Raw genomic sequence first — 27,779 nt, 5'->3', positions numbered from 1 at the left:
GGGCGTCTCCCTTAGGATTGGTTGCAGAAAAACCCGCTGTTAGAAAATGCTGTGCATCCCTAGCAGGAGCTGCAGAGCGCGTTTGACCGAAAGGGAGCGTGAGTGGATGGATCCCCCCGCCACAGCACCGCCTCTGCGTGGCAGTGAGGGGAAAATGTTGCGTTCTGCCCGGCAAACTGGTTGTATTGGAATGTTTAAATCCTGTGGGGGGTGTTGCATATCAATGCGTTCCCAGTGCCACTGGTGTTCTGCATGGTCACACGCTCTTCAGATGTTCCCGTGTATTTTTATTATGTGGTCACCTGGCAACGAATGAGCACATCTAGCCTCCTTCAGCGACCCTTCCTTCACTTCATCAGGGTTTGCGTTTCTGCGGCAGGATCCCCGTTAGGGGTGCACTGAACGGTCCTTCCACATTATGCACCACTTTGTTCAGCTCTCCCTGAGTTCTGGATGAATGCAGCCACAGCCAGTGCTGTGCTGAGCGGACCAGGAGAGGTGCAGAAGACCCAGAAAACACTTCTGTGATTCCAAACCATCTCCTAGCCAGTGCTGGTTGTCTTCAGGATAAACCTGAGCTACATCAAACTGTGCTCAGTCTGTGGAAATTAGCACGGGGTTCACACACTGTGTGTGTGACAGAGCTCAGCTCACTGGGGTTTTCACACCAATCCCTTCTGTTTTCAGCATTTACTCCTTTCTCGAGATGGCCATGTTGTGTCTGCGTGCCAAGCTAGGTCCATGGCAAACAGCTGTGAGGTCAGCAGGGCTCAAGTGGTGTGGCCAGAGAGTGAAATGGAAAATGGCTGGGTTAGGGTTAGGGGTGAAACTTGGAGGTTGTGGTCAGAGTTAGGGTTAGGAGTTGGGGGTTAAGGGTGGTGTTGGGGTTAGTGTTAGGATGATTAGGGTTAGGGTTATTAGAGCTAGGGTTAAGGTTAGGGGTTAATGATCAGGGTTAGGGTTATCAGGGTTAGGACTGGGAGATGGGGTTAGGGTAAGGGCTAGGGGTTAGTGGTTAGGGTTTGGGTTAGGGTTAGGATTATTAGGGTTAGTGTTATTAGGGTTAGGGTTGAGGTCAGCCTTTAGTGATCAGTGTTCAGGTTAGAGTTAGGGTTACTAGATTTATGTTCAGGGGCTTAGGGTTATTGTTAGGAGTTAGAGGTTTGGATTAGGGGTAAGAGTTAGGGTTAGGGGTATGCATTAGGGTTAGGATTAGGGTTAGAGTTGGTTGTTAGGGGTTAGGGAGTTAGGGGTTGGGTTTGGATTAATAGGTGAGGGATTAGAGTTGGAGATAGGGGTTAGGGTTAGGGTTTAGGGTGATGGGTAAGGGTATGGGTACGGTTAGCTTTAGGGGTTAGAGTTAATGGTTAGAGTTTGGGTTGATGTTAGAATTAGGGTTATGGTTAGTGGTTAGGGTTAGTTTTTAGAATTTAGGGTTAGAATTAAGGTTAGGGATTAGGAGTTAGGTTTAGGGGTTAGGGTTATAGTTAGGGTTAGATTCAGGGGTTGATTTAGGCATTTAATTTAGCGTAGGAATTAGAGGTCAGGTTAGGGTTATTGGGAGGGTTAGGTTTAGAGGTTAGGGTTAGGGGTTAGGATTAGGGCTAGGGGTGAGGTTTAGGGTTAGGATTAGGCATAGGAGTCAGGTTTAGAGTAAGGATTAGGGCTAAGGGTGAGCCACACTAGGTATGCAGAGTGACTTTTAGTTGACACCTGAAGTGCATGAAAGCTTCAGAAAGGGGAAGCAGCAACCAGCCATTGCTGAGCACTGCGCTCACTGGGCATCAGAACTCAGAGGGCTTTTCTCAGCCTCAGGCTGATCTCTGATGAGATCTCGCTGCTCTCTGGAGAGGTTTCAGTAGGTACTGCAGTGCTGCTGATATCGTTACAGATGTTATTAGCACTGAAGGTGGAAAAGGAGAAGAAACGTTGCATCTTAACAAAGTCAGCTTCAAAAGTATTTTGCAATTCTCATTAAGAGGGATGGAAGCTCCTGGGCAATTTTGAATCTATTGGCTTCGGTTAGAGGAATACAGGCTCCCAGGAAATCTCATTTCAGTTGGTTGTGCTTCAAAGCATCCTGTCGACCCCACTCGGAGAGCTCCAAGCCATGACTGGAGGTTGAAGGCCCTTTACTATGCAGTCACCACTGGTGCCTGTGGCTGTGCTGGAGGAAAAGCCCCTTTTCTGGAGCTGCTGAGAACACGAGACTGAAGTTGGTCACTCCTGAAGATTTACAAAGCAAGGCAGAAATGAAGTTGGCACTGAAATTATTGGAGGTTTCCCCCAGATGTTATCTGGGCCTGCAGTCATCATGGGCTGCTCGGTCCCCTGCAGCAAACCAGGATTCAGAGACGTGGAAAACAACGCAGTAAATGGTGCGATTCTTAGCACTACGCAGCCTGGCAGCTGCTCTGCTCTGTCACAGGCGCTCAGGATGTCGGTCTGAAGCAGAATCACAGAATCACAGAATGGCCAGGGCTGGAAGAGACCTCAAGGATCACGAATCTCCAACCCCCTGCCACATGCAGGGCCACCGACCTCCACATTTCATACCAGCCCAGGCTGCACAGGGCCCCATCCAGCCTGGCCTTGAACACCTCCAGGGACGGGGCATCCACAGCCTCTCTGGGCAGCTGTTCCTCACCACTCTCTCTGTAAAGAACTTCCCCCTGACATCCAACCTCAATCTCCCCTCCCTCAACTAGCAGCACCCCTTCTGCATTCCCCTCCCCCAAATATTTTCCCATTATCCATAACTCCGAGATGGCTGTTCTCTAACCCACAGCTGCTGCCCCATCTGTCCATACTGAGCCTGAAAGGAGAAGTGATGAACCCCACGTGATGGTCACACAGAGGGAGCTGCACACCTTGGGCTTAGATTTATACATTCAATTTAATAAACTGGAAAATAAGAATCATTCTTTGCAATGCACAAAGACAAACCAAAGACTACCGCAAAGATACCTGTGGACATGTTGTGTTAATTAACCTAATTGAATGGACCCTCTCGCATAAGGTAAGGCTGAGGTGGGAAACCCAGGGGCTGGGGTGTGCAGACAGGCAGGGGTGCTCAGGGCGGCTCCCCCTGCGCAGCTCTTTGGGTCTGGACGGCTCCGTGTGCATCTGCCATCACACAGCTGTGCTCCGACATCTCGGCTGCATGCAGGGCTGCTCTGGGTGACCTGACAGCAGCAGCCTCTCCTGGCTTCTCAGAATGCTCAGGCACAGCTGTAGCTATGGAATAACGTCAGATTTCTGTCTCATCACGTTTAGCACAAGCACCGCACATTTTGCTACAGGACTATGGCTGTGTGTGACACCACTGGATTTAAGGGCAGCTCTCAGGGATGCAGCCTGGAGGAGCCCAGCTGCCCACGGTGAGGCCCTGCAGCCTCCACTCCCAGCCCAACCACGCCAGCAGGGTAACAGCACCAGCCCCGCGCAAGGCAAAGCCCCAAGGCCCCAGCCCACACCACGCTGGGGAGCATCAGGCCTGGCCTGGAGCAGCCCGCAGTGCTGGCACTGAGCTCAGGCTGGGAGCAGGGCACTTCTCCTCGGCTCAGCCTGGCGCTGCCCACCATCTGCTCCTAAGCCCCTACCCCAGCAGCACCTGTTGCCCGCGCACCCTGCAGTCACTGAGCACTGTATTTCAAATAGTTTAATTTTAAAAATATTCTATTCAGTGCTAAAATATCTTTCCACTTCCACGCGCGGCCGCGCCTTCAGCTTCGCCAGGCTCGATCACAGATGGCGGGACATGCAGTGGCAGCGGGGGGGGCCCAGCGGGGTGCCGGTGCGGGGAGCAGGGAATGGGGGCACGGGAGGGCTCTCCAGGGGTTCCTGCACCCTCCTGTGTCCTGTCCAGAGGGGACGGGGCGTACCTGGGGAGCACAGTGGGCAGGAGAGGAGCAGGGTGCAGGACCAGATGGGACACGGCAGTGCCGGCAGCCCCGCTCCCTCCCAGCCCCACATCACTCCAGCCCCTGCCTGTCCTGTGAGGGCAGAAGCTTCTGTGAGGGCCTGGAGGCAGAGAAGCGGCAGGCACGGCTGATGTGTTCAGTACCTGCCCTCCAAAATGGCAGCGCTCCTCTCTCTTCCAATGGCTTAGTAGCAGCTTATTGCACGGTGTCCCAGCGGCACGGAGGGCCACTGCCTTCATTCTCAGGGCGCTCCCCCCTCCCTCCTCTGCCCTTCGCACCTACAGCAGGAACGCCCCAGACTACGGTCACAAGGGAGAAGACACATCACTTTCTGCAGATGGGACATGGCTCTTCTGTTCCCAGCACGCGGGACAGGGTGGACAGTGGATCCAGAAGCAGGCAAACAGCATCTGCCAGCGCGTTAGGGGTGATGGAGAGCGGGGCATCCCAAGGATCCCTCCCCCTGAGCATGCAGACCACGCACCAGAGACCCCACGCCACTACAGCACAGATCAGCAGGGAGAGTGGGAGCCAATAAATAGAGGCAAATTTGCAGGTACTGGTGGCAGCCCCATTCAGCTGGGCAAATCACTTGCAGGCTGCCTCTGCAGGGGCTGGTGGGAGGCTCCTGCCCCTGAGGGCAGGGCAGGCTGGATGGCGAGGCAGCAGGAGCGCCCTGTCCCTTGGGAAGGGCAGGCCAGGGAAGCACCCCATTCCCCAGGGAAGGGCAGGCAGCTCTGCGAGGGTCTGGCGAAGGCTCTCCCCGGGGATGGGCAGGCTAGCTCTCCGAGGCTGTGTGGCACACAGAGTTCTGATCGGCACAAAATCTCTTCAGAGGCGGTGCGCCAGAGTCCTCCTCCTCTTCAGTTACCTGCAAGAGCCAGAGGTCACCAGCCGTGACAGGAGCTCAGCACGCCTACAAGGCCACGTGGAGCTGCTGGACGAGGCTGTGTGTCACCCTGTGGAGACAGCCTGGGCTCTCCTCTGTGAGTCAGGCTGCTAAATGAGCCCCTGGGCATCAAGAGAGAGAATCCACTCCAGCCCTGGAGCCAACTATAACCAATTTTTTAATCCACCTCCACATAGTTTCTGCACACAATGTATGCCCTAAAACCTGAAGTGAATCACAACACAACTTGCCAGGAGGTCTGGGGAGCTCCTGGGGGCAGTTTCAGACTTTTTGATGTTTCTGCTATAATGAGAAATCAAAGAAAGGTGCCCAGGGGAAAGGACTAAGATGGGTGACATGCATTTAGACATGGTTTCTATTCTCCCTTCCTTACCTGAGTCTCAAGGGGGACCGGCTCTTCTTTTGTAAGAGTGGGAGGCTCATCAGCAACTTCCGAGGAAGGCAGAGAGGGCTCTGGAAGGAAGAGAAAGTTAACATATGGCAGATTCAGGTGCAGCCTGCTGAGCCCTCAGGCAGAGGTGCCTCAGCCTTCCTGCCCCACAAGCCGCACAAAGGAGGCAGCTCTGTCCTGGACCCAGCAGCACCCTCCCTGGGCTCCCTGGTCCAGCTGGACGCCTCCCTCTCCCCAGCTAAGCAGCCATGCCCAGATATCATGGAGCTCACCTTCCAGAGTTTCCTGCCCCAGTGTGGGTGGCTGTGAATCATCCGTACGGAAGTCAGATGTGTGGGCAGGACTCATGGACTCACTCTGCTGGGGACTGGGGCTGGAGTTGGGGCTGCTGTCCACCTTGAGCTGGTAGACGTCTGACAGGGAGCTCTGGTTGCTGTTCTCATCTGCAGAAACAGCACCTAGTGAAGAAGAGTACCTTGACCCAGCAGCACAAGCAGCCAAGGGCAGCACTGAGAGCTGGGATCTCATGGAAAAGGAAGAGCACAGTGTTTAAGGTACAGAGGATTCACAAAGTCACTGATCAGCAGCAAGAGCTTCCTAACGCAGCACTCCCCATTAAGATACAGCTGACGCACAGGACAGTGCATGATTCTACCTGGGGATATGCAGAGGCTGAGCAGAGGAGAAGTGACCCTGAGCAATTCAGAAAAATAAACGCAGTGTGCAGGGGCAACACAAAGCTCTGCTCTGTCAGATCTTACACCTGCAGCTTGTGCAAGGCCACCGTGGACTCTCCCTACTGCACAGACATTCAAAAGGATGAGGCCTCTTACTTTGGTACCAGAGCTCTGTGCCTCTTCTGTGTGCAAGGTAGCAATCTAACGCCAGAGCAACACTCAACTTCTGTCCCAGAAGAGAAGGCAGCTCTGGTTTTCCTGGTAAAGTGGGGGCCAAACTGCAGATCTGCAAGACTGACCTACGCCCTGCATGTACTGGAAGTGTAATGCATAGCCTGATGCTCCTCAGACACACTGAGGGCTGAGCGGGGAGGCCTGGGACAGGTATATACCCATGTTCGGCTCAAGCAACCGGCCTGCGTGCTGCTCAGCTCTGCTACACACCGCCTGTAGGCTCACAGAGGCAGTCTGAGCAAATCAGAGCAAATCAGAGGGGCGCACCTTGTGTCCCTGCACACCGCACTGCCGCAGGCTGCACTCACCTTGGAACTCGAGGAGCAGCGAGGAGTTGGCAGCCGAGTCAGCGGGGAAACCATTGGGCTCCCGTGCAACGCCGCCACTCGATTTGGATTTCTCTTTCTTGAGGAAAGGAAGGAAAGCAGAAAGGCGATGTCAGGGGCGGGTGGGACACAGCTCTCCGGCAGCAGCCGCGGAGCGCAGCAGGGTGAGGTCAGCACGGCACCCACCTCCTTGCTGTCGGCCACCGGCACCCACTTGAAGATCCGCAGCGAAGTGTCGCCCACCGTCACCCACTTCTTCTCCCTGCAGGCACGGCATCAGAGCGCGCCCGGCACCGCGGCGGCAGACCCCGCCCACACCTGACAGCCCCCGCCCGCAGCACAGGCGGCTCTGATAGGCCCAGGGAAACGCCCGTCCAAACCGCGGCCCCGCCCCGCCGCTCGGCCACCGCCCCTCCTTGTGATTGGTCTACCGGCCTGTCCGTCACCCGCCCTTCCGCTTCCCTCCCACACTCGCTAGCCGATTGGCCGCCGCCCCCCTAGCACCGCCCGCCGCCGCATGCAGCGCTCTGATTGGGCGCCCGCTCCCGGAGCGCTTCCACCGGCAGACGGGTGGTGAGGTGATTGGCTGCGGGCCGACAGGCCCCACCCCCCCGTGCCCCGCCTCTCACCATCTGCGGACGCGCTCGATGGCCGCCATCACTTTTTTGATGTCATCCTTGGCGCGGCTGCGGGTCTCGGCGCGCACCGAGCGGCCCGACATGGCGCCCGCAGCCCCGGCAGCCCCGGCTCCGCAGCACCCGCCGCCGTCCCCTGCGCATGCGCGCGCCCCGCCCACGCGCTGCGCGCAGCGTCACGGCGCACGGCACGCCACGCCCGGGGGGAGGGAGGCGGGGGAGGGGCGCCCGCCGCGCGGAGAGCGCACTGCGCCTGCGCGGCACGCCCCGCCCGAAGCGCGCGAGGAGGAGGCGCGAAGGTGGGGCCAGCGTCCGCCATCTTGTGCGGGGCGGGGCTTGGCGCTGCGGCAGGGTTCTACCGCCGCTCCGCGCCGCCCCGCGCCCGGCAGCCGTGGGCCGGAGCCGCTCCTCGCAGCCTCGGCCCGTTCAGCGGTCCCGTGCCGGCTCCTCCCGCCCCGCCCCTCCCTCCGCCAGAGGAGCGTGCGCCCTCCGTGCTGCCAGGGGCAGAAAGCAGGCAGGGAAAGCCGTGAGCGCTCTTTTATTGCAATCTGTTCGCTGTTTTATCGGTCAAACCCAGCGCGCCGCTCCCGCACGGAGCCGCTATTGCTTCCTGCCGCAGATGGCAGCCAGCGCTTTCCTGGCACCGGCGATCTGCTGCTCCAGCCGCTCCCGGGTGGCTTTGGTGGTGGTTTTCCTCAGCATGGTCTCCATCTCCTCCACCACGGCGCGGAAGCCGGGGGTGTTGTGGAACACGCGGATGGCCCGGTCGCCGCAGGACGCCAGGAAGCGGCCGGTGGTGTCAAAAGCCAAGTCTGCTATGTGCTGTCCGTGAACGCCGACAAAGCGCTCCTCCTCCTCCCCTCGGCGCGTGTTGTACACGGCGATGGTCGTGCCGCAGGAGATGGCCACCACGCGAGCGTCGGGGGACAGCGCGATGCGGCACGGCTCCGACACCTCGCACCTCCTGGTCAGCAGCAGGTACGGGTCCTGCTGCTTCTTGTATTCCACGTCTGTGTCCCAGAATTTCCACGTCCCGTCCTTGGAAATGGTTGCCATCCTAAAGGCGGGACATAAACCGTAGGTTACTGCGAGGAAGTTGGGTCACACTTGTTCGCTTTCCACTTCTGCAAAGCAGGAATCCTTTGCTTTGTGGACAGAGATTTGCAAAACGTGAGCCTGGAAACGTGTGTACACATGGGGTTATTGTCCCCCTCCCAGAGCAAAGAGGATGGTCAACCAACAGGAGGAAACCCATGGGGAGGATGAGGATGGACCAAGGCAGTCCCTGGACACCCAGGGAGGCCCCCGGGGCAGGAGTGGGCACAGGTTTGAGTATGGATGGGCAATTCAGGCACACAGGAAGGGGGTGAGCACACGTGTCCTCAGGGTACTCCTTCACACAGTGATATAGCACGCTTACCGCCTCGAGTCATTAGAGAAGGAGAAGGAATATACACCAGCAGTGTGGCCTTTCAGCTCAAAAGCCCTGGTCACTTCCCGGAAGTCTCCGCTCTTGCCAAAACACACTTCCCAAACCTTTACATCAGGAGTAAAGCCACATGATGCTACAAACCTGAATAAAATAAAAAACAGAGCCAGGCTCTTACAGACCACTGCTGTGGCTGGGTCATAGGGTTGGCTCTCAGCCACAGCACTGCAGAGCTCTCCCTCCTGCCTCTCGAGGGCTGCAGAGAAAGTGCTCTGTGAATCAGTCCTAACCAGACACCTACATTCAAATCTTTGCTTTGGTCTGCTGGAAAAGAGTTTTCCAATTTTCACTGAAACCAGGCTGGTAAAGGGAACACTATGGAAGGCCACCGGGGGACAAGGCAACTCTACAACTTAACAGCCTTAAGAGAAACTCCTTAGTAAAAATTAAGAAACTTAAGTTCTCTGACCCATAGAGTCACTGCAACTGGTGCATAACAACTGTCCTGCTACAGCAACAGGTTAGAGACAGAGCCAAGAACAAGGTTTTCCTGATAAGTAACCTCTTGGTTGTAAAAATTCCAATTTTGTTATTAATATTTAGAAATTTAAAAACAACTGCTAGGAACATTACTCGCTTTGCACAAACAGTTTGCACTGGCCCAGCTCTGCCATCACTGCCAATGTTCTTTGCTCTCCTCAGTGCTTCAGAAGGTGGTCAGCAGGAGCAGCAGTACTGAGACACTCCAACAAAGCACCAAATGTCTGAGACCACGGGTGGGAGTCAGCACTCCCAGAGAGACTCCTCCTGGGAGCAGGAATCATTAGAAAAACGTGGAACCCTCAGAAAATTGCATTACAGTGACAGCAAACTGCAGATGTTCTGAACTGATGATGTCCTCTGAGAAGGAGAGTGGTTCCTGGTTATTGTCATGGCTTCCCACTCAGCAGGAGCAGCCTGGAATACCTGCATGTTCCTCACCTCCCACAGGGTGACACAGCAGCATAGGCATTGTTCATCTGGTTAGTGTTAATGCTGGCAAGGACTTCACCCTTCGGGTTCCAGATCAGGATGGTGGTGTCACTGGAAGCTGTCATGATAAACTTTCCTGGAGAGCAGGGAGGGAAAAAAGGCAGAGATCAGGAGAGTTCCTAGGCCTAAAGCTGCCACAGTCACCAACAGCTGTAACAGTCCTGAGCAGAGCAACCTGTCTGCATCAGAGCTGTCAAGAAAACAAAAAGCAGCACCAAAACATCAGTGCTTCTGTCCTGGCACAGAGTGAAAAGCCGTGGCAGCAGGCTCACCTCCTGGGTACGCGTTAGTGTTCAGTCAGGACTCAGCAGCTCACAGCTGCCAACCCAGAGACCCCCTGAGCTTCCTGCCCAGTATCTTTCAGATCCCACTTGCCAAGCTCAGTACTATGCTCAGGTAATGTAGCAGACTTGATCAAGTTGTATTTTAACCAGAAGAGGTATCTCAAGCTTTCAAGTCAGGGATCGTAGACTCGTAGCTGATTAGAAGTCACACTACTTTTGTCCCTGATTACTGGCGGTGTCAGCATTTTGGGTATTTGCTGGTTTCCACTTGCAGTGCTTCCCCTTGTTTGTCTCAGCATAGACACTGAGTTGCAAAGTTACCTTCAAGCTACTTGTTACAGGGTTTCAATTTTCACTCTTGCAGCCAAACAAAGACCTCATTTAAAATTTTATGGGCTTTTTTCTTACAGAGTGGAACATGCATCCACCCACTGCCAACTGTTCACTGTCACACAGCTGAAGCATGAATCCACCAAGCCCTCTGCCATCAACATTCGCCCTCCTCAGGCTCTGTTCTAGGAGACACCAGAAGTCCAAGGTACATCCTATGCTCCTGAATCCCGGAACTCACTGGAGACATTTCTCACTGGCTAAAGCAAGACTGCCAAGCCAGAGAATAGCAATGCTCTCAGTACTGAGACCAGATCTCTTTTCAGCAGCGTTCCCAAAAGCCTAAAATAATACCTGTACAAATCAGGTAATTCTGAGCTTACACAGAAATTTCTCTCCTCCAATTATGTCTTCCAACTCACTTAGTAGTAAGCAAAGGCTAAAACATAAGAACCAGAAAAACAGAGAATCAAGCAGCCCTTGAGTAAATCAAGAACTCTTAACATTTTCAACCCAGCAGCTGTTGCTCAAAAAGGAAACCAAGGTGGATCCGGAGGGCCGCGGCAGGTGAGCAGCTCGCCATTACCATACCTGTTTCTGCAACTCCTATGTTAATGACAGGAGCTTTGTGCTTCTTTGGGAAGTCCTCAGAAGAAGCAGTGAAGGTGAAGTTGCCGTCGTCCTTCTTCGTCATTTTATAGACACGAATTGTCTCTCCATTTGCCAGCCAGACAATGATCGCCCTAAGTGGAAGGACGGTAACTGAGCCATTAAGCAGCAGGTTGCCACTGTCAGCCTAGCTACGGCAGGTGAGTTATCAGTCATTCGGGGCACCTGGAGGAAAGGTGACAGATCAGTTGTGTTTTATGAGGGCACCGAGCTTTCCCTGCGTTAGCTTAACCGCGGCACCGAAATGGAAAGGAACACCTGAAAGCGACCTCCCTTCCACTCTGCAGAGCCACTTCACCAGCGCCAAGGAAAGCTTTCCACGCAGCCTTCCCAGCCCGCGGCCCTCACAGCTCCCCGCGCACAGCCCTCGCACCGGGGCGGCGAGCACCGCGTTAACGTGGCGGGTCCCGCATCGGCGGCGCTGCCGATCCCCCACGGGACTTCTGCGAGGGGCGGGCGGGTTCTCGGCCCCACCTGCAGTCGGGGCTGAAGCGGACGAGCTCGGCGTGGTCCAGCTCCACGTTGGCCCGCAGGCAGCGGTGCTCGCGCGCCGTGAAGTCGCGGGTGCTCCAGAGCCGCACGGTGCGATCGTCGGCACAGGACGCCAGGTACTTGCCGCCGCCGCTGAAGTGCAGGCAGCTCACGGAACCGCTGTGGCCCTGCGGGGGAGCGGCGGTCAGGGGCGGCGGGGCGGGGGCGGGGGGCTCCGGTGGGGCGGCGCGGTACCTTGAGGGCGGCGGCCAGTAGGCGGTGCGTGAAGCTGTGCTGTCCCGGCTTCTCCTTGCGCGCCCGAACCGGCGGCTTCGTCCTCCGGGGGCCCTCGGGCCTGGCGGCGGAGGGGCCGTTCGCCCCGGCGCCTGCGGGGAGCGGGGCTCAGCGGGGGGCACGGGACGGAGGGGGAAAGGGAGCGGTACTCGTACTCACCCTCATCCCGCGGCGGGGCAGCCGGCGATCCCCGCGGGGCGGTGCGGCGCAGGGCGGCCGCCAGCAGCAGCAGCGCGAGGAGCAGCCCCAGCCCCGCTCCCAGCGCCACCGCCTCCATCTTCCCGCCGCCACCTCAGCGCCGCCGGGCGGCGACACCCAGCGCGCGTGCGCCGAGCCGCGGCTCCGCCGAGCCGCGGCTCCGCCCCTCCTTGTCGCGCCCCTCCCACCTGGCCCCGCCCACACCCCTGCTGGCCCCGCCCCGCTGGCCCCACGCGGCCGGAAGGAGGAGCGGTGCGCTGCGGACTTCCGAGGGCTTTATGGTGCGGACGCGGCCGGGTTCCGCGAGCGCTGCGTGGTGTTGCGGTGGCACTTCCCTCCCTCCCTCCCTCCCTCCCTCTCTCTCTCTCCCGAATTGTTCCGTTGTCTCTCGTCGGCGCTGCCCGGCCCGGTCCCTGGGCGCTAGGAGGGGCCGCCTCCGGCCGCGGCCCGCGCCGCCTGCTCGGGAACTCGGGCGGGATCGCTGAGGATGGAGGTGGAGATGCTCAGCTGCCGCAGGGAGCTCAGGATGGCTGCGGGGAGACGCGGGGACGTCAGGACCCGGCCAGGGGCGGGTGGCAGCCCCCGGTCTCGCCGCAGTCATTTATGAGGGCACCGAGCACATAAATGAGCAGCAGCGGTGGCAGCAGCGCCGAGGGACCGAGCGGTGCCTATGTCGGGGCCTCCGGCTTCCATCGGGAGCGGCGGGGCCGCACGGAGCCACGTACAGGGCCGAAGCGCCGGAAGGGAGCAGTGCTGCTCTAGCCAGGCCAGGGACGTCTGCGTGAGGCTCTCCATGCTGGTCGTGGACACCATGCCGTTGAAGGACTCGAAGAGGGGCCGGATAATGACACTGAACTGTTGAAGTGGTTAAAGATAAGCATCGTGATGGCTGTGGTGCCCTGTCTGGTGTGAACAGCCCTCTCCTGCCTGCAATGCAGCTGTGCTGGGTGCCCTGTACAACTCGGTGGCCTCCAGGGTGGCAGCAGCCAGGAAGGGGCCCTCAAAGCCCCACCTGTTGCTCGCAGGCAAGGAACCACAGTGTGTGGGGAACCAGAGGCTGAAAGGCACAGCCCATGTTGCAGCCAGGGCTGCCCCAATGCAGGACAGCTCTTCTAAACAAGGCCTAGAGCCAGCTCCTGCCATGCCCTCTGCAGGTGCCTGAGAGCAGGGTGCAGCACCCAGCACGTGTGCTCCCTTGGGTGCACCCAATGCTGGGGGGTGGTGACTGTGTGTGCAGTAATCCCCAGCAGGTGCCTCCACCATACCCATATCCTGGAATCCTCTTCAGTACCCTCACTGTACTGTGGAAGGAACCCTATCTCCCAAAACCTGTGTCAGGGGCTGCTTGCTACTGTCTGTGCATGTTCTGCGTGTGCCTCTACCGCCAGGCAATTTGCAGACCTCATGGTCTTTTCAGACTTGGCTACAATGTGTGTAATCCCCCTTCATGGAGAAGATGGCCCGGCCTTCTGACCTCCTTGGCAACCATTCCTTTTCCCCTCCATCCTTCCAACATGCAAAGATTTGTATCCAACTTAATCCCCATTCTCCAGGGTAAGCCATGGTGGCCACCCAGGTGAAACCATTATTTTCCTGGGTTTGTGTCTGATCCTTTCCCAGTCTCTAACAGATGGCTGCTGCATCTCAACACAACTTACTGGGAGCAAATGCCTGCATGGCAATCCCAAGCTCAGATCTGTGGTGACTCCCCTGCTCCCCAAGGAGTGGCCATTTATTCCTACTCTGGTTGCTCTCTTGTAACAGGAGTTTCTTCTAAGCATCTGAGCATGTCTCCTCCACGTTGCCCACAGAGCCTCTCAAGCAGGAGGGATCCCACATGGAGCTGGAGGGGAGAGTGGACCTGGTGTACAGTGGAAGGGGCAGTGAGAAGCCCATGTTGTCCCAAAGGATACAATCCAGAACTTCCAGTTGTGCAGTGTGGAGGAGCGCACATAGCTGTCAAACATGCTGCGCATCTGGTCGAAGCGCTGGCGCGTGATAGGCACCCCAGTGGCTGGCAGCTGCTCCTGGCACAGGCTGTAGGGCACAAACAGTGTTGTGGGGCCACAGGTACAAGGCTGTGGGGCACACGGCAGCTGCCCCACACGGGAAGAGGACCCCAGTGTGCAGCAGGGCTCAGTAGCTCTGCACGTCTCAAGCAGACAGCATCTTGTTCTCAGGGCAGCACATCACACACAGCACCGCTTTTTGAGCATTGCCCCACGACAGGGAACACAGATAAACGCAGGATCTAGGCAGTGCTCAGAAGAGATGCTGCAGCCTGCTGCCCCTGGCACTGCCATCTGTCCTGCCTGGCTGTGCTGATGCAGGCAGCAGCTCCCTGCTGCCCCCCCAAGCCATGCCCCCCTACTTGATTGAGCTGTTGAGCTCCTCAATCTGCTCCCGCAGCCGCTGCGCCTCATCCTGGAGGGCCGCCCGCTCCTGCTGCAGTTTGCAGATGTACTCAGCAGTCTTCTGCAAGGTGGTGGCCTTGCTGACCTGCAGGGTGGCAGAGGTGGGATGGCACAGGGAGCTCCTGGGGCAGGCAGGGTACAAGGGGCCACGTGCTCCTTTGCTGAGCCTTGGCACCGGGCAGCAGGCCCTAGGTACAATGTGTGCACGCCGGCGCAGCCACGGCCATGTCATCACCGAGCGATGTCCCGCGTCCCTGCATGCCCAGCGCCAGCCCGTGCAGCGCTGTGTGCTCACCTTAATGCTGGGCTGGGCACTCAGCGTGCTCACCAGGCTGTGCAGTGTGTCAAAGCCCAGCTTGATGTTGAAACGTCTCTTCTGCTCAGCAGAGATGTGTGTGATGCGCCGGCTCTCCATCTGCAGGCAGCAGAGATGGCCTTGGGCCTCTCCCTGCATTGGAGACAGGCTGGCCCCAAGCATGCATCAAGCGTGGGGATGAATGTGGGGTCAGTGGGAAGGGGGTGCACAAGGAGAAGCTGCCCCTGTAAAAGGCAACGCTCGCTCCCACCATACCTTGCTGGAGTCGGGCCTGCCCCGACGGGATGGTGGGTGGTGCAGGGAGGTGGTGGTACCGGGTGGTGGAGCAGCTCCTGGGGACACCTGGCCAGGCTTGGGCCAGTCACTGCCTGGGGGATGAGAGGGGGTGCGCTGAGGAGAGTGCGAGCACTGCAGTACTGCCCTGGCTCTGGGGCAGTCAACCCCTCAGTGATGGCCCCGTGTCTGACCACGTCTTGTTGCCCCATCTCATCCCAAATCACTTTCATTTTTACAACAAATGGAAGCGTTTGTGACATGACATTTTAAATTTCCAGCAGAGTGGAAACCACCTGGAGAGAGTCCTGAGGGCTGTGGTTTACAGCAGTCAACTGGAAGCGGAAATGAGCAGGGAGCTTCCTGCCCCAGTCTGGTTTCTGTGGGTGAAAGCAGGGTGCTTCCGGCCTTAAAACCAAGCTCTGGTTTTCAAAACCACATTCTGACACTTGCTACATTTTGTCTTTTCCTGTTTATGGTTTTGCTCCCCAGAGAAGGAGCCAGACGAAAGGTCGGCACCCTCCCCAGCAGAATGAAATCACTGTCATTCAGGTGGTTAATTAAAAGCAGTAGGAATAAAAAATAAATTGAGCTTTCTCAGGAAAAAAACCAACAACTGTGTTTGGTTCAAGCTCCCTGCAGGATATGGGGCATCCTGCGGGCACCCAGACTCACCACACACCGGTGTTGGGGAGAGCCGCTCTACTTTGGGGACCCGCAGCGGCCCTGGTGCAGCACCTGCCTGCATCACAGGCACCTCCTGCAAAGGGCTGGAGCCAGGAGACAGCACTGAGCTCAGCTGGGCCATTCTGGGCAGGAAGACAGCAGGAACATCGGGGACTCCGCTCTGCTGCAGAGAGAAGACAGGAAAGCAGGAAGGAGATTGGGGTCAGCACTCCATGTGTGGCAGGTTCACAGAGCCCCTTTGGTTACTCAAAACCCACAGTGGGACTGGGGAGGGAGCCCCACAGGGCCCTAAGGTGAGGTCTGTCCCTGCTCTGCCAGTTCTCTAACTGGGGCTGACTCCCACCCGGCCTCACTCTGAGCCCCCCAGCACCCTGGCCACAAGCCCCATGTGCATCAAACTCTGTTCTGCAAAGAGCTTCACACAGTGCTGCTTTCTCTCCACTCTCCTCATTCCTCAGCAACAGGAAGGCAATTCCCCGCCAAAAGGAGCAGTCCCCGACCTGGAGATAGGTGGGTGCTTACCGGAGAGGCTGGGGACGCAGGCGTGAGTGCGGGGCCGTGCACTTGTGGGGCATCGAAGGCTGGCTCCTGCTTGGCTGAGAGAAGTCAGAGAGCAGAAGAGCACTTCTGCATCAGGCTGTCAGTGCTTTGGTGACATTTTCCTGCTCCATGGCGGTGCCAGCCCTGAGCACCAGCCCATCTGTCCATGTGCCCCGGGGAAGGCTGTGACAGCTGCAGGAAGCAGCCCACCTCTCCCAGCACCCCCGAGCACCCCTGCTTACCTCCAGATCACCCCATCACTCGATTCCCCAGCTGCCTCTCACCTGTGGCCAGCAGCTGAGTCAGGCAGGCATTGGACACTGTCAGCTGTGTAGTCACAGGGGGACCCGGCCTCTTTGCCTTGGTGCTGCCAGCCTTCATCTTCGGCCGCTCGCCTGGGGTCGGCCCTTTTGGGGTAGCAAACCTGGGCCCAGGTGGTGCGGCGGGGGGCAGGTGCTGGGGCGCGGCTGGGCTGGGGTACCCTAGGGGCACCACGTCCATGGCGTAGCCCAGGCCCGGGGTGTGCTGGGCAAAGCACGGCGCGGACAGCGGGGATGCAGGGTGGGCGAGGAGCGAGGGGCTGGGCGAGGTGGTGAAGGGGAACTTGGAGTGGGGTGCAGAGGCAGGGGAAAACGGCGGCTGTGAGCCCAGTAATGGTGCGCCAGGGGCCTGGCTGGGGGCAGTGTAAGGGAGGCCGAGTGGCTCCGTGCCGAGGCACTTGCTGGGGAAACCATACTGCAGCAAGGGCTTGGGTTTGAGCTGGGGGCTGAGGCAGCCAGGCACAGCGGTGAGGGGCTCGGGGGCCAGCGGCGGCTGCTCAGGGCCAAAGAAGGCACCGTGGAGGCTGAGCTGGGTGGCGTCACCGGGCTGTGGGGGACACGGCTGTGTCAGGAGGGGTGGCTCGGGCACCGGTGGCCATGGGTCACGGGCCAGGGTCCCGCTCACCTGGAGGAGAGGGCTGGGTGGGAGCGGGGCATCAGGGTTGGCGGGCACAGTTCCTCCACTGCCATAGAGAGGCTCAAAGCAGGGCGGCTCCTGATAGCCCAGTGGCATCTGCGCAGGCAGCGGCCGATGGCTGATGAAAATATCTGCGGGGTGAAGCAGAGAGATGGTGATGGGTGGTGGGGGCCTGGGGAGTGCTTCTGCCCCTGGAGAGGGGGATGCAAGGTTGGGGCACGCTGGAGGGAGCCGCATGCTGTATCCAGGACTGGCAGGGATTTGCTGGCCTCACGTTCACCTGGCAGAGCTGGATCAGCTCCTGGCTTTGCAGGCAGATTTGGTGTTCTGGTTGTGAAACATCAGAGCTTCACATGGTGGGAGGGAAGAGGCAGCTCACGCGCTCAGCCCAGCCTTGCCATGCACACTGGGACAGGAAAACCCGCCCAGGAACACCACCCAGGGGTGGAGACCCCGTCCCCAACACCCAGCTGAGACCGCATCTCAGGGGTCTGGGCTCTCCCTGCACCCCCACAGCCAGCCCTGAGCAGCGCAGAAACTGAGCCCCTGTGCTGTGGGGCAGTGGCAGAGCTGGCTTTGGGCAGATGTGGGGCAGCCCTGTGGGTCGCACTGTCCTGGAGCCGCAGGGGACGGTCCCACTGGAGTTGGGGCAAGCGTTTGCCTCCCAGCCCCAGTGCTGCAGTGCGTGCTGCCTGTGGCTAACCACATCCCATGGCCTTCCCGAAGCTGAGCCCCGTGACCCAGCCACGACTCCCTCTCCCTTCCTGTCTCCTTCCCACAGCCCTGATGCTTCCGCAGGCCCAGACGCCGTGGCACGGAGCGCTGCCTGCTGCCTGGGGCATCACCTCCCCACTGAAACACGCTTTGCAGGCACATCACCCCACACAGCTCTGCTCAGTGACGGGGCCCGCCAGCACCGTGCCAGTGCAGTTTCACTGCCACCAGGAGAAGGTGAAGGTGACTGGGGAGGATGGGGCTGCTGGCCACGCATTTCCCTGTAAGATAGAGTGGGAGTGATAGGTGGATTTGCAGGCAGCCGCCTGACAGCCTCTGGCACAGGGTCTGCATCCAAGCAGCTCTCCAGCTCATGAGCATTCACACCTCCGTTGTGCGTGCTCCAGTGCAAGCTCAGGCCCTCACTGCCCTGAGCCCATCTGGGCTGCTCCTGCCCATCCAATATGCCCCTGGTGCCAACCGTGCTGCAGGGGCTCCTCCAGGCTCTGGCATAGGCTCCCATGCCTGGAGCGCCCTGGCTGGGACAGCCAAAGCCTCTGGACCTGACAACTTTTTGAATCTACACCTGAGGAACAAATGCTCCTCCAGAGGGAAATGCCGTGACCATCCCAGCAGTGCCACACAGCACGCTGCACCTGCCCTGCTCAGCCCTGACACGGCCCCTTCCCTTCCGCCCTGCACACAGCAGCTGCAGCCCATGTGCCCTGTCTGGGAATGGTGTTCAGCTGCACACCCCTCACAGGGGCGGGCAGCAGCACTGCCACCCTCCTTCTTCCAGCCCACGGCTACAGGCAGTCGGCTGTATGCAGTACTGCCAAGCACTCCCATGCTCGTAATGGCCTCCAAGACACTCAGAGCCTCCCAGCTCCACTGTCCTCCAGGGCAGCAGTTCATCCTCCTCAGAGCGGAATTCTGCCTGGTCCCAGTCCCACCCAGGCTGGGGCTGGGACACAGCAAACACTCAGAGCAGCACAGAGCCACAGCTGCCCTCCAGGGGCACAGCCAGGCATGGTTGCAGCCCAATGGGGTGCAGCACCTGGCCCCACAAACTGCCCCCAGCCCTCATCTGTGCCTATGCTGTGCCATCTCCTGCTACCAGCACTGAAGCTATGCATGCATTTAAGGCATTTCTGATGGCCAGCTCTGCAGATTCGATTCCTCTTGTTTCGCTTGCTGTGCTGCCACAGTGGGTGGTGGATGCTGCCTGGCACAACAGGTGGCAGCCCCCTGCCCTCCACCTCATCCATCCCTTCCCCACCCTGCAGCTCTCACCTATGCTTCTCTCTGCTCACTCTGCCCAGACCTGCTGCCAAGCTGTGCAGTGCGGCCAGAGCATGATGCCACCTGGGGGATGAGAGCCCATGCGGTCAGCACACCATGCCTTCAGCATTCTGCTCCAATACCAGGCTGCTCTCCAAAGAGACCCCTGTTGCAGAGCCTGCTCCCAAGGCTGGGACACTCCATTGCTGGCCCTTGGCTCCGGGAGAGCACGGCAGTGCCATGGGGTCATGCCACACCAACAGCCTGGCCCCAGGGCCCCAGTGCAGGTCCTACCTGGAGCGCAGTGCCAGCAGCACTCAGGCACTGGGCTGGGCTGCTCCCTCGCTTCTGCCATCAGGACTTCTCCATCCGCCCCACACTGTGCTCTGGCACCCACTGAGGACACGACGTGGTTCCTCATTTAGGGATTGGCTTGTGCTTGCTGACTGACAGGCACTGAGCTCGGTGACGGTCCCCAGACACAGAATGGCCCCGTGACCCTACAGGAGCCCCGAGCCCCCACTCTGCCCCGCTGGCCTTGTTTGTGAGGCACAGACCCAGGCCCTGTGTACAGTGCCAGCAAAAGTGGCCACGGGGGCATCACTCAGGGCTGGGGGCATTTCAGCTCTGGCACGCAGCGCCCAGAGTTTGGCAGCAGCCCTCTTCCTGAAAGGGGCTCTTCATCCTCTCACCCCACAGTCCTGTGGCCAAAGCTGCAACCCTGCACAACCCACACCTCCACTGTGATTGTGCATCACAGTGCAGGGGCTTTATCCCAGGCAGCACCCTGGGGAAAATGCACATAGAAATACATTGCTTTGGATGGGCACCACGGTGCCACGTGCCATTCCCAGGCTGTGCCACGCTGTTCTCACACCAGCAGCATGAGGGAACGTTGCCCACGGACAGAGGTACTGGGTCTGCGTCATTGTCAGGAGGTGCTGCTTCAGGGGTCAGCACAGCCTTCCGGCACCACACAGGATATGCGAGGGGAAGGACACTTCTCAGGTGTCATTCTGACCCCTTTGAGGTTTGCTTGTGGCTCAGCCCAAAGGGCCATGTGGGGGCAAGAAGTTGTGAGGGCTGAGCCCTGGGCTTCCCACCTTGGCACAGCAGCCTGCCCCATGGCTGCCCTGCTCCCCACCAGCATCTGGTCTTGCATCAGCCGGCGGCTGTGTGGTGCAAGGGCCTGTGCTTCCTCCAGCAGAGGGAAGTGGGAGGTGGAGGCGGCTGCAGCACGGCAGGAGCCTTGGGCAGGCTGTGTGCAGGGCATGGACGTGTTCCGAGGGCTCCCAAGGCCTGGTGCTGCCTGAGGCCACTTGTGGGGTCCCACCCTGCAAAGTCTGCCCATGCCACCAGCTCCAGCGCATCTGAGGTCTCCGATGTGGCACCACACCAGCAGTGCCCGGCCCTGGCACAGCCGTGGGTACACTGCACAGCGCACACGTGACAAGGACACATCCTGACTGACTCTGCGGCGCTCACGGACACCGCACTGCTCCAGCAGTGTCCTGTGTCACAGGCAGGTCCTGGTGGTAGCACTGTGGGAGGAGGTGCCGCCAGGATGGCCTGCTTGTCCCCTGCTTGCCCCTCTGCCTGTCCTGGCTACCAGTGCCACTTGGTTTTCAAGGCCAACCTGGCAGGGACCGTGACCCGTCCTCAGAGGATGTAGCACAGCCCATCGTGGGGTCTCAGCAGCTCTGCACAGGGCCTCCAGCAAGAGTGCAGTGAGGAGAGGAACAGAGTCAGAGAACCTGAGTTTCCTCCATCTGTGGGGATAGCTGTCCTCTGTCTGCAGCCAAGCCCAGGTAGCTTCATATTCCTGATGTGACCTTCTGCTTGCAGAAGCCCCTTTCCATGGCTCCCAGCCCCTTCCCATCCCTCTGCTTTGATCAAGACAGCAGATGTGCTTTCTGGCTCCCCAGCAGCACCTGCTGTTGTCAGGCCAGCTCAGCTCTGTGTTGGGCTGCAAGGTGTGCAGGCTGGCTCTTACCTGATATCTCCATGGTATCATCCAAGCTGGGCTGCAGAGGTGCCAGGTCTGGCTGGATCATGTCAGCATTCCCGATATATGCTGGAAGAAGACAGAGCTGCAGTGTTAGGGTGCTGCATTCCCAGCTCCCCACCTCAGGGCTGGCACTGCTGACCTCACCAACAGCCATCCCAGTACCCAGCCTCACCCTGCATGGCTGCACTCTGCCCCACAGCACAGGGACCCAACCTCTGAAGATATCCCATTCCCACCATTCTGCCCAGCAGCAGTCTGAGGCCTCATTCAGGGCCCAGAAACCTCTGGGCAAGGCTGCAGCTTTTGGAGCGAAGCCAAGAGGCAGCAACGTGCCATGAGTAAGCTGTTTGCCTGCTCCTCCTCCTCCTCCAGCAAGAGCGTAGCCCCATGGGGGTCACCTACCATCCTCAGGGAGCTCCTGGTGGGCGCTGGGCATCTGTGTCATGGTGAAGAGGGTGTCAGAGATGTCCGAGAGGAATGTGTCCAAGTCAAAGTGCTGCCTACCCCCCGGCTCCTCCTCCTGGTCCCCCAGCAGCATGGGCACCACGTTGCAGAAGAGCTGGTTGCACCATTTCTCTGTTGGTCTCCAGGCATCCTCGTCCTGCATGAGATGGTGCAAAGGAGCCAGTGGGCACTTCTTGCAGGCAGCCTGAGGCCTCCAGGTTGGCTCGCTGGTGCTCATAAAGAGCTATTCAGCACCCCGATGCCTCCCACAGCCATTGGGGTCATCACCAACAACAGCTTTCACCTGCCCTTCTCCCAGGCTGCCTGGTGCAGGGATGTGCACCACATCCCACCGTCCCTGCCTGGCTCTTCCCCAGCAGACTCACCTGCTTCGGGCTGGAGAGCTCTCCCTCCCGGCTGGACTTTCGGAGCTGGAAGGAGAAGAAAGCCTGGATCGGCCCCCAGCAGGGATGGGCACAGGGCAGAGCTGGGCAGGGTGAGGGAGCAGCAGGCCATGTCCTCCGGCCCTCGGTCACCTCCTGGCAGCCTGCAGGACCGTGCTGCCTGCTCAGGCTCTGGCCCGGGCTGCCACCGCTTCACATCTGCCCTCAATGCTAAGTGCAGCAGTGCAGGGCTGCGCCCCAGCCTTTTCAAGATGAGCGAGGAGGAGGCTGGCACCACGCTCCACCCCGTGTGGCGGGCAGCCAAAGCTGGTGCCACCTAAACCACCACTAGATTATCACGGCCGAGAGTGACACCGGGGTGACACCAGGACACCAGGCCTTGTTACACGTGCTGCCTGGCTGAGCTGCGGCTGCCAGCGAATCCCAGCCCAGCTCAGGCCCTGCAGCGAGTGCTGCTCGTCCCACTGCAGCACGTGCACTGCAGGTGCGCTGCCAAGCCCAGCCTTGGCTGAGCAGCACACCGGGCAGAGCCAGCCCGATCCAGGCTGCCAGAGCGCGCTGCAGCACTGCGCATGGCCGGGGATGGGGCCACCAAAACCCAGCCACCATCAGCGTGGGAACAACCATCAGCTCCATTTTGGGCACGCCAAGGTACTGCACCACCACCAGGAGCAGCAGGCGCACAGCCACTCACCCGCTTCTTGTAGTAGGTCCTCCACTTGTGGTACTCCCTCATCACCACCTCGATGCGCCGTTTCCAGTAGTTGCCCTCCAGCACCACAGCCTGCAGGGGCAATACTGGGGCTCACGGCCATACGGCACCCCGGGGCCGACCCCCGGTCCCAGCCCTGCACCCACAGCCAGCCCATGCCTGCCCCCGGCACCCTGATGTGTCCTCAGGACACACCACCAACACCTTCTCCCTCAAAGTGCACGAACACAGCAAGCGAGGATGGGAGTTCTGCGGTGTCCGCAGCTCCTCGCTGTGCCCTCCGCACCCACTCCCAGCCCCAGGTGCCATGAGAGCCCATACTCTACCTCTGGTTTGCGGTGCTCATCAGCTTCTGACCCCTCCAGGGGGGTGATGAAACCACACACAGGGTTCTTCCTCTGCTCTACATCTGCTCAGGGGAAAACACAGTTGGCTTCGTCCGCAGCTCCCTCCCTGCGCAGGGGAGGGTACCCGTGTGTCTGGGTGCTGGTATGGTGGGCTGCCTGCAGGGCTGGGCACCCGCTGTGCCATTGCAGGGTAGCCGGGTGCTCAGCAGGAGAGGCTCCGGCCCTGTACTCACACTGGATGTACCACGCTCTCCAGATGGCATTGTTGAGGCGGATTTTATCCCGGCAAAGCAGCCGCTGCCCTTTGAAATTCTTCCACTTTGGTGACACCAGCTTCCCACTGCAACATCGAGGAGAGGAGGAGCTGAAGGGGACCATGCTGGGACCCCTGGCACAACTCCAGTCTGGGAGCTTTGCTGATCCTGCAAGGCCTCCAGCGCCCCTGGGATCACAGCACGGCACACAGAGGCACTGATTGCCCAAGTCTGCAGATGTGGCTCCGAGGTGGGAATCCCCAGCTGCGGGATTCCTGACCTTCCCCAGGTGATGCTGGCTGCTCCCACGGCTGTACCAAAGCTGCTTCTGATGGGCAGCATCCACACATGGAGGGCTGTGCATGCACTCCTCCCCAGTCAAAAGGTTGTCCCTTAATGATCTCTGTGCTGCTCTGGATCCCACTGACCCCTGTGCATGCAGGGAGGAGATGAGGTCACAGCTGGGCTTGGTAGGTGTGCCGTACCCCACGCAACATCTCTGGAGCACTCAGCAGGTGACAGCAGGGTGTCCTTAGGGAGCTCAGCACTGCTATTGCTCGGCCCCATCTCTGCAGTGCTTCTGTCAGGGCTCCCCCACTGCTGCTTCCAAGACCCCAGGGCATCCTGTCCCTCAGCTCTGTGGAGCAAAGTAGCTTACATGGCTGCTCTTCCTGCTACAGGCAGATACTGAGCAGAGACCCCTCAGGTCCCCCAGTTGCTGACGTAGGAACACATCCGGGGGCCAGAGCTCTTGCCCGCAGGAAGGGCAGGGAGAGATGCAGATATGGTTCTGTGCTCAGTCCTGGGGCCCAGGAAGGACCCTGTCCCCACCACTCTGGCCTGCAGAGGGTTAAGGCTCTATCTCTGCACTGGCCACTCTGCTATCAGCAGGGATTTTGAACTTTCCCCATGGCACAAAACAAACAGCATAGCGTTGCCAAGCAGAGGAGCCAATGGAAAGGACGGCTTTCCCCGGCACGTGGCCAGCTCCTGCTGGTCAAGGCTACCAGCCACACTCCTCTCTGGTGCTGCCCACGCCGCCCACTGGCTTAAAGGAGCAGCCCCAGCCCACAGCCCCGGCCCTGCACTGCAGCAGGGTGCATGGCCCTGCGTGGGGCTGGTGGGGCTGCAGTGTGCTGCGGGACCTGGGGACGGGGGGAGATGCCTCTGGGCCTTGCCACAGCCTGCTTTCTTTCTCCCATTATTGAGAATCTCTCCCTTCTGTTTTGGAGCTTATCAGGCTGATCTTTGCACACTGGTTTGCCTTGAAGGAGGCCCCACCCTTTACTGAAGTTCTGCCCAGAGGAGATGGATGTGAACACTGCACTGAGCCACAAGAGGATTGGGATGCGGCAGCACCTTGGCCCAGCACAGGTGTCCTGCTGCCCTGCAGGGATGGGATCACGAGCCCCACCACCGGCTGTGGCACACAGAGCTCAGCCTGTGCCCAGCCCTGGCTCTGCAGCCAGCAGCTCCTGTCTGCTCCGTGATGCACTCAGCCTGCCCAGAAGTTCAAGTGTTGCCGCCCCTGCGGAGCGGTAAAATGAGTATTTTGCTCCCTGTCCACGCCAAAAGGAGGGGGAAGGAATGAGTTGGTGCGTGAAGGAAACGGGCTGCAGCAGGGGAGAAGGCCAAGGGACGGCCCTCCTTGCTGACATGAGCCCCCCTGGCCCTCCCACCACATGGAGCAGCAGGTAGCAGCAGCAGAGCCCCTCCTTGTTCTGTGGCAGGAGAGACAGCGCCAGTCCGGGTGGGCAGAAAAGTGACCATTTCTCAGTCCTTAGCCTCCAGAGGAGGCAGAACCTGAGCTCTGATTGGTATGACTCTCTTCTTAGGGTACTGGAGAGCTGCAGAACATGATGTCTGTGAGATGGAGAGGGGTAGCATGGAAGGACAGAAAGGCATCCATGAAAGGGAAGAACCAAGGGTGAATTTGGGTACAACCCAGAGGCAAAATTTCCCTGGCTGGATTCCACTACTCACAGCTACTCTTAATCCAGGGCCAACCAAAATCTGCTCCCGTGGATGCTGAACAATGCAGCCAGGAGATATTGCTGATGTTCCAGGCTCTGGGATGGCCAATAAGGGTGCCATTAACACTTTGTAGCTGTTGTGAATCCTCCTCGCCAAGGGCTGCCATTACCTTCAGCTACGGCTTGGCACGGTGATGGCCCTGGGGCTGTCATGCTCAGTGCAGGAGGGAAAAGAAGCCCAGGAGGGGCCAGAAGACACCTGAAGGGATGGAGCCATGTCTGCAGCATGAGCTCTGGACGGCATACAGCTCCTGTCTGCTCCACCCCCAGCCACGTGTACCTGCCCCCCTCCTTTCTGCCCCAGAAGCTCTGGAGCTCAGAGTGCACATGAAGGCAATGCAGGCATCTCCAGCCCCATGCAGCAAGTAGGGCAGCTGTGGGGCTGCGACAGAAAAGGGAAGCGGGGCTACCCTGTGCATCAGTGCCACCCATACGTGGCACCCAGGGTGACTCAGCTGGGGACATCTTGGCTGTCACGCCGATGACAAGAGCGAACATGGGCTGCATCACCCAGTTCCTGCAGAGCTCTGCTCTCACCAGCTCCTGAGAGTGACCTCACCGTGCACCACGCCAGAGATGCAACTGAAAGTGAGACCTGATGTGGGACCAGGAGATGGGCAGAACTTCCTGTTTTGCTCAGGCTTTGTTTTCACAAGGCATCAATAGCAGATTGCCATCCCAGGTTTTCACTGGGACTTTTTGGGAAAGCTGTACCAACAGTTTTGCTGTAAGGTTCGGAGTGTGCTCAGGGGTCTTGGTGAAAGAGGGGATGTGGTCCAAGGTCACGGGCCCAGGCACTAATACGCAAGGAACAGGAGCTTGCTGTCACCAAGGTGTGGGATGGCAGGTCTCTGTCCCCACGGGCCTGGGTGATGTGCGTGGCCAGAGGAACGCACAGTCACTCATCTGACTTCGCTGGAGAAAAGGGGAGAAGCTTTCGGGAGGCCCTGGGCAAAGCACTGTGCAGCCATCCTGTCCAGAGCACTGGAGCAACATGACAAGTGGGTACAGCTTTGGGCCGGCCGGCCAAAGGCCGAGAGCTGCAGGAGGTGACGACAGCTCTCCTGGAGGACAGCGGGTAAGATGTGCCAAGACAGGAAGAAGTCCCCAGCTGCTCCATGACAGCTGCCCCAGCACCAGCTCCTTCCCCCCGAAACCTCCCAGGACGGCATTTTGTGAGCAGACATCACATCACAGCCCAACAGAAGAGCAGACGGGACACCATCCATCGGTTCGCACTTAGCAATCAGCAACGGGGCGATCAGCAGGGCCCGGGCCTCCAAAGAGCCGGGGATCAGCGAGTCGCCCTGGGACTCACCTGTACTCCAGGCTCATGCACTCGAAGAGCCGCGTCAGGGTCGGGTCAATGCTCCGCGGATCGGCGGCCGAGGGCTCGGCGCGGCGCTGACGCCGGTGGGGCAGCGCGTCGCGGTGCGGGGATGACACCATGAAGTGGCCGCTATGGATGACCTGCGAGGGGTTCTGCGGCCCGGCGCCGGGCCCCGCACCGCCCGCGATCGCGTCCTCGGAATCGGAGTCAAAGTCGGAGTCGGGGCACGGTCCGACCGGGGGCTGCGCGAAGGGGCTCGGCAGCCCCAGCTGAGCCCGAGCCATCGCCCGGCGCCGTCACGAGCCCTCGGTCCGCGTGCCGGCAGCGCCCAACCCGCGGCACCGCGCGCCCCTCCGGCCCCCGGCACGGCCAACGCGCTCCCGAGCTGCGGCTCACCGCACTTCGCCCGCCAGCACCGCCAGCCACGCGGTGCGGCCCGGCCCGGCTGCGCAGGCGCTCCTGGCGCTGAGCCGCACTTATAGCGGCGCGCTGATCCCGCCCACGGCCGCCGTTCGTGGCTGCGGGCTCCGCGGCGCGGCTCGCCTTCCCTTCCCTCGGCCCGGCGCCCGGCCCACCGCTCGCTGGCGGTCGGCTGTGTTTACCCGGAGCTGATGGGGTGCCGGCAGGGAGAGCAGCGCGGTGTTTACCCAGCGCCTCTGCCCTCGTGCGTCTCCCTGCACTTCCGAGGGAACAAATACAGATTAAGGGACGCAAACAACTCAAATTATAGCAACGGGCATCCAGCTCTGCACAACGCTCGCGGAGTCACTGAGCCGTGCTGCGGAGCTGCGGACAGCCGAGGGGAAAGCACGTGCGGAGATGTGGGGGCTGGCAGTGCCGGGCCGGGCGGTCACACCCGGCAGGTATTGGGGATAGGACAGGGCTGACTGTGGCTCTGAACTAACAGAGAGCAGTTTGGAACAGCTATAAGGAAGAAGTTCTTTACTCAGAGGGCGGTGAGGCGTTGTGCTGCTGCCCCGAGCGGCGGGTGCCCCATCCCTGCCGGTGCCCCAGGCCTTACAGCAGAAGACATCGCTTCTGCTGTTTAACCAGAAGGTGTGTGCCGGTTTGGTTCCCGGCATGAACAGTTGGAAAAAGTCAGAGGTGAGGAAGTTGGGTAATCAGAAGTGAGAACGGCGATAGAAGGTTGGTTGTATCAGAATGCCCGTGTTCGGAAGGAGATTGAGGCCGTGGAAAGCCCTAGGGCTGCAGGGGAATAAGGAATAATTTGATAATGGTTGTTCAGCAGTTTTCAGAACACG

General features: G+C 59.4%; 3 protein-coding genes across 8 annotated transcripts; all 3 read right to left on the bottom strand.

Annotated features, from left to right (window-relative positions):
• Positions 1–3,646: 3,646 nt before the first annotated feature.
• BCL7B (BAF chromatin remodeling complex subunit BCL7B) lies at positions 3,647–7,242 on the bottom strand. Of its 2 annotated transcripts, none has more exons than XM_048967021.1 (6): positions 7,091–7,242; positions 6,648–6,723; positions 6,444–6,540; positions 5,497–5,682; positions 5,207–5,286; positions 3,647–4,794 (listed from the first exon to the last, which is right to left on the bottom strand). In XM_048967021.1, the coding sequence occupies exons 1-6, from the start codon at positions 7,180–7,182 to the stop codon at positions 4,702–4,704; spliced, it is 624 nt and encodes a 207-aa protein (XP_048822978.1). In that variant the 5' UTR covers positions 7,183–7,242; the 3' UTR covers positions 3,647–4,701. The 2 variants fall into 2 exon arrangements, with proteins under 2 accessions (XP_048822978.1, XP_048822979.1); XM_048967022.1 differs by having other exon boundaries at positions 5,497–5,667.
• Positions 7,243–7,448: 206 nt separating this feature from the next.
• TBL2 (transducin beta like 2) lies at positions 7,449–11,928 on the bottom strand. Its single transcript, XM_048966858.1, has 7 exons — positions 11,765–11,928; positions 11,567–11,697; positions 11,315–11,499; positions 10,763–10,914; positions 9,507–9,633; positions 8,517–8,669; positions 7,449–8,153 (listed from the first exon to the last, which is right to left on the bottom strand). Exons 1-7 carry the CDS (start codon positions 11,880–11,882, stop codon positions 7,697–7,699), a joined length of 1,323 nt encoding a protein of 440 aa, XP_048822815.1. The 5' UTR covers positions 11,883–11,928; the 3' UTR covers positions 7,449–7,696.
• A 119-nt stretch (positions 11,929–12,047) lies between these two features.
• MLXIPL (MLX interacting protein like) lies at positions 12,048–26,979 on the bottom strand. 5 transcript variants are annotated; one of them, XM_048966855.1, is made up of 16 exons: positions 26,506–26,977; positions 23,134–23,240; positions 22,880–22,962; positions 22,536–22,625; positions 21,824–21,868; positions 21,396–21,594; positions 20,979–21,059; positions 16,318–17,121; positions 16,016–16,089; positions 15,482–15,656; positions 14,789–14,901; positions 14,513–14,665; positions 14,175–14,302; positions 13,717–13,840; positions 12,529–12,658; positions 12,048–12,333 (listed from the first exon to the last, which is right to left on the bottom strand). In XM_048966855.1, the coding sequence occupies exons 1-16, from the start codon at positions 26,799–26,801 to the stop codon at positions 12,224–12,226; spliced, it is 2,712 nt and encodes a 903-aa protein (XP_048822812.1). In that variant the 5' UTR covers positions 26,802–26,977; the 3' UTR covers positions 12,048–12,223. The 5 variants fall into 5 exon arrangements, with proteins under 5 accessions (XP_048822812.1, XP_048822813.1, XP_048822811.1 ...); XM_048966856.1 differs by having other exon boundaries at positions 12,049–12,333; positions 14,513–14,632; XM_048966854.1 differs by having other exon boundaries at positions 12,216–12,658; positions 15,482–15,653; positions 26,506–26,979.
• Between the last annotated feature and the right edge of the window lie 800 nt (positions 26,980–27,779).

This window comes from Lagopus muta, chromosome 20 (genome assembly GCF_023343835.1).
Source record: "Lagopus muta isolate bLagMut1 chromosome 20, bLagMut1 primary, whole genome shotgun sequence".
NCBI lineage: Eukaryota > Metazoa > Chordata > Aves > Galliformes > Phasianidae > Lagopus > Lagopus muta.
The sequence above is the reverse complement of the archived record's forward strand: the minus strand, read 5'-3'. Positions and strand labels throughout refer to the sequence as shown.

What these genes read in the sequence shown, in the direction of transcription:
- TBL2 (XM_048966858.1), bottom strand. Translation starts at nt 11,882, where the DNA reads ATGGAGGCGGTGGCGCTGGGAGCGGGGCTGGGGCTGCTCCTCGCGCTG. An exon ending in TACTGGCCGCCGCCCTCAAG is followed by an intron (nt 11,500 to 11,566) that starts GTACCGCGCCGC and finishes GCTCCCCCGCAG; the next exon opens with GGCCACAGCGGTTCCGTGAG. An exon ending in CGCTTCAGCCCCGACTGCAG is followed by an intron (nt 10,915 to 11,314) that starts GTGGGGCCGAGA and finishes CCTTCCACTTAG; the next exon opens with GGCGATCATTGTCTGGCTGG.
- MLXIPL (XM_048966853.1), bottom strand. Translation starts at nt 26,801, where the DNA reads ATGGCTCGGGCTCAGCTGGGGCTGCCGAGCCCCTTCGCGCAGCCCCCG. An exon ending in GGACCTACTACAAGAAGCGG is followed by an intron (nt 21,869 to 22,535) that starts GTGAGTGGCTGT and finishes TTCTCCTTCCAG; the next exon opens with CTCCGAAAGTCCAGCCGGGA. An exon ending in GACTCAGCTGCTGGCCACAG is followed by an intron (nt 16,090 to 16,317) that starts GTGAGAGGCAGC and finishes GACTTCTCTCAG; the next exon opens with CCAAGCAGGAGCCAGCCTTC.
- BCL7B (XM_048967021.1), bottom strand. Translation starts at nt 7,182, where the DNA reads ATGTCGGGCCGCTCGGTGCGCGCCGAGACCCGCAGCCGCGCCAAGGAT. An exon ending in GCTGCTCCTCGAGTTCCAAG is followed by an intron (nt 5,683 to 6,443) that starts GTGAGTGCAGCC and finishes CTTCTTCACTAG; the next exon opens with GTGCTGTTTCTGCAGATGAG. An exon ending in GGGGCAGGAAACTCTGGAAG is followed by an intron (nt 5,287 to 5,496) that starts GTGAGCTCCATG and finishes TCTTCCTTCCAG; the next exon opens with AGCCCTCTCTGCCTTCCTCG.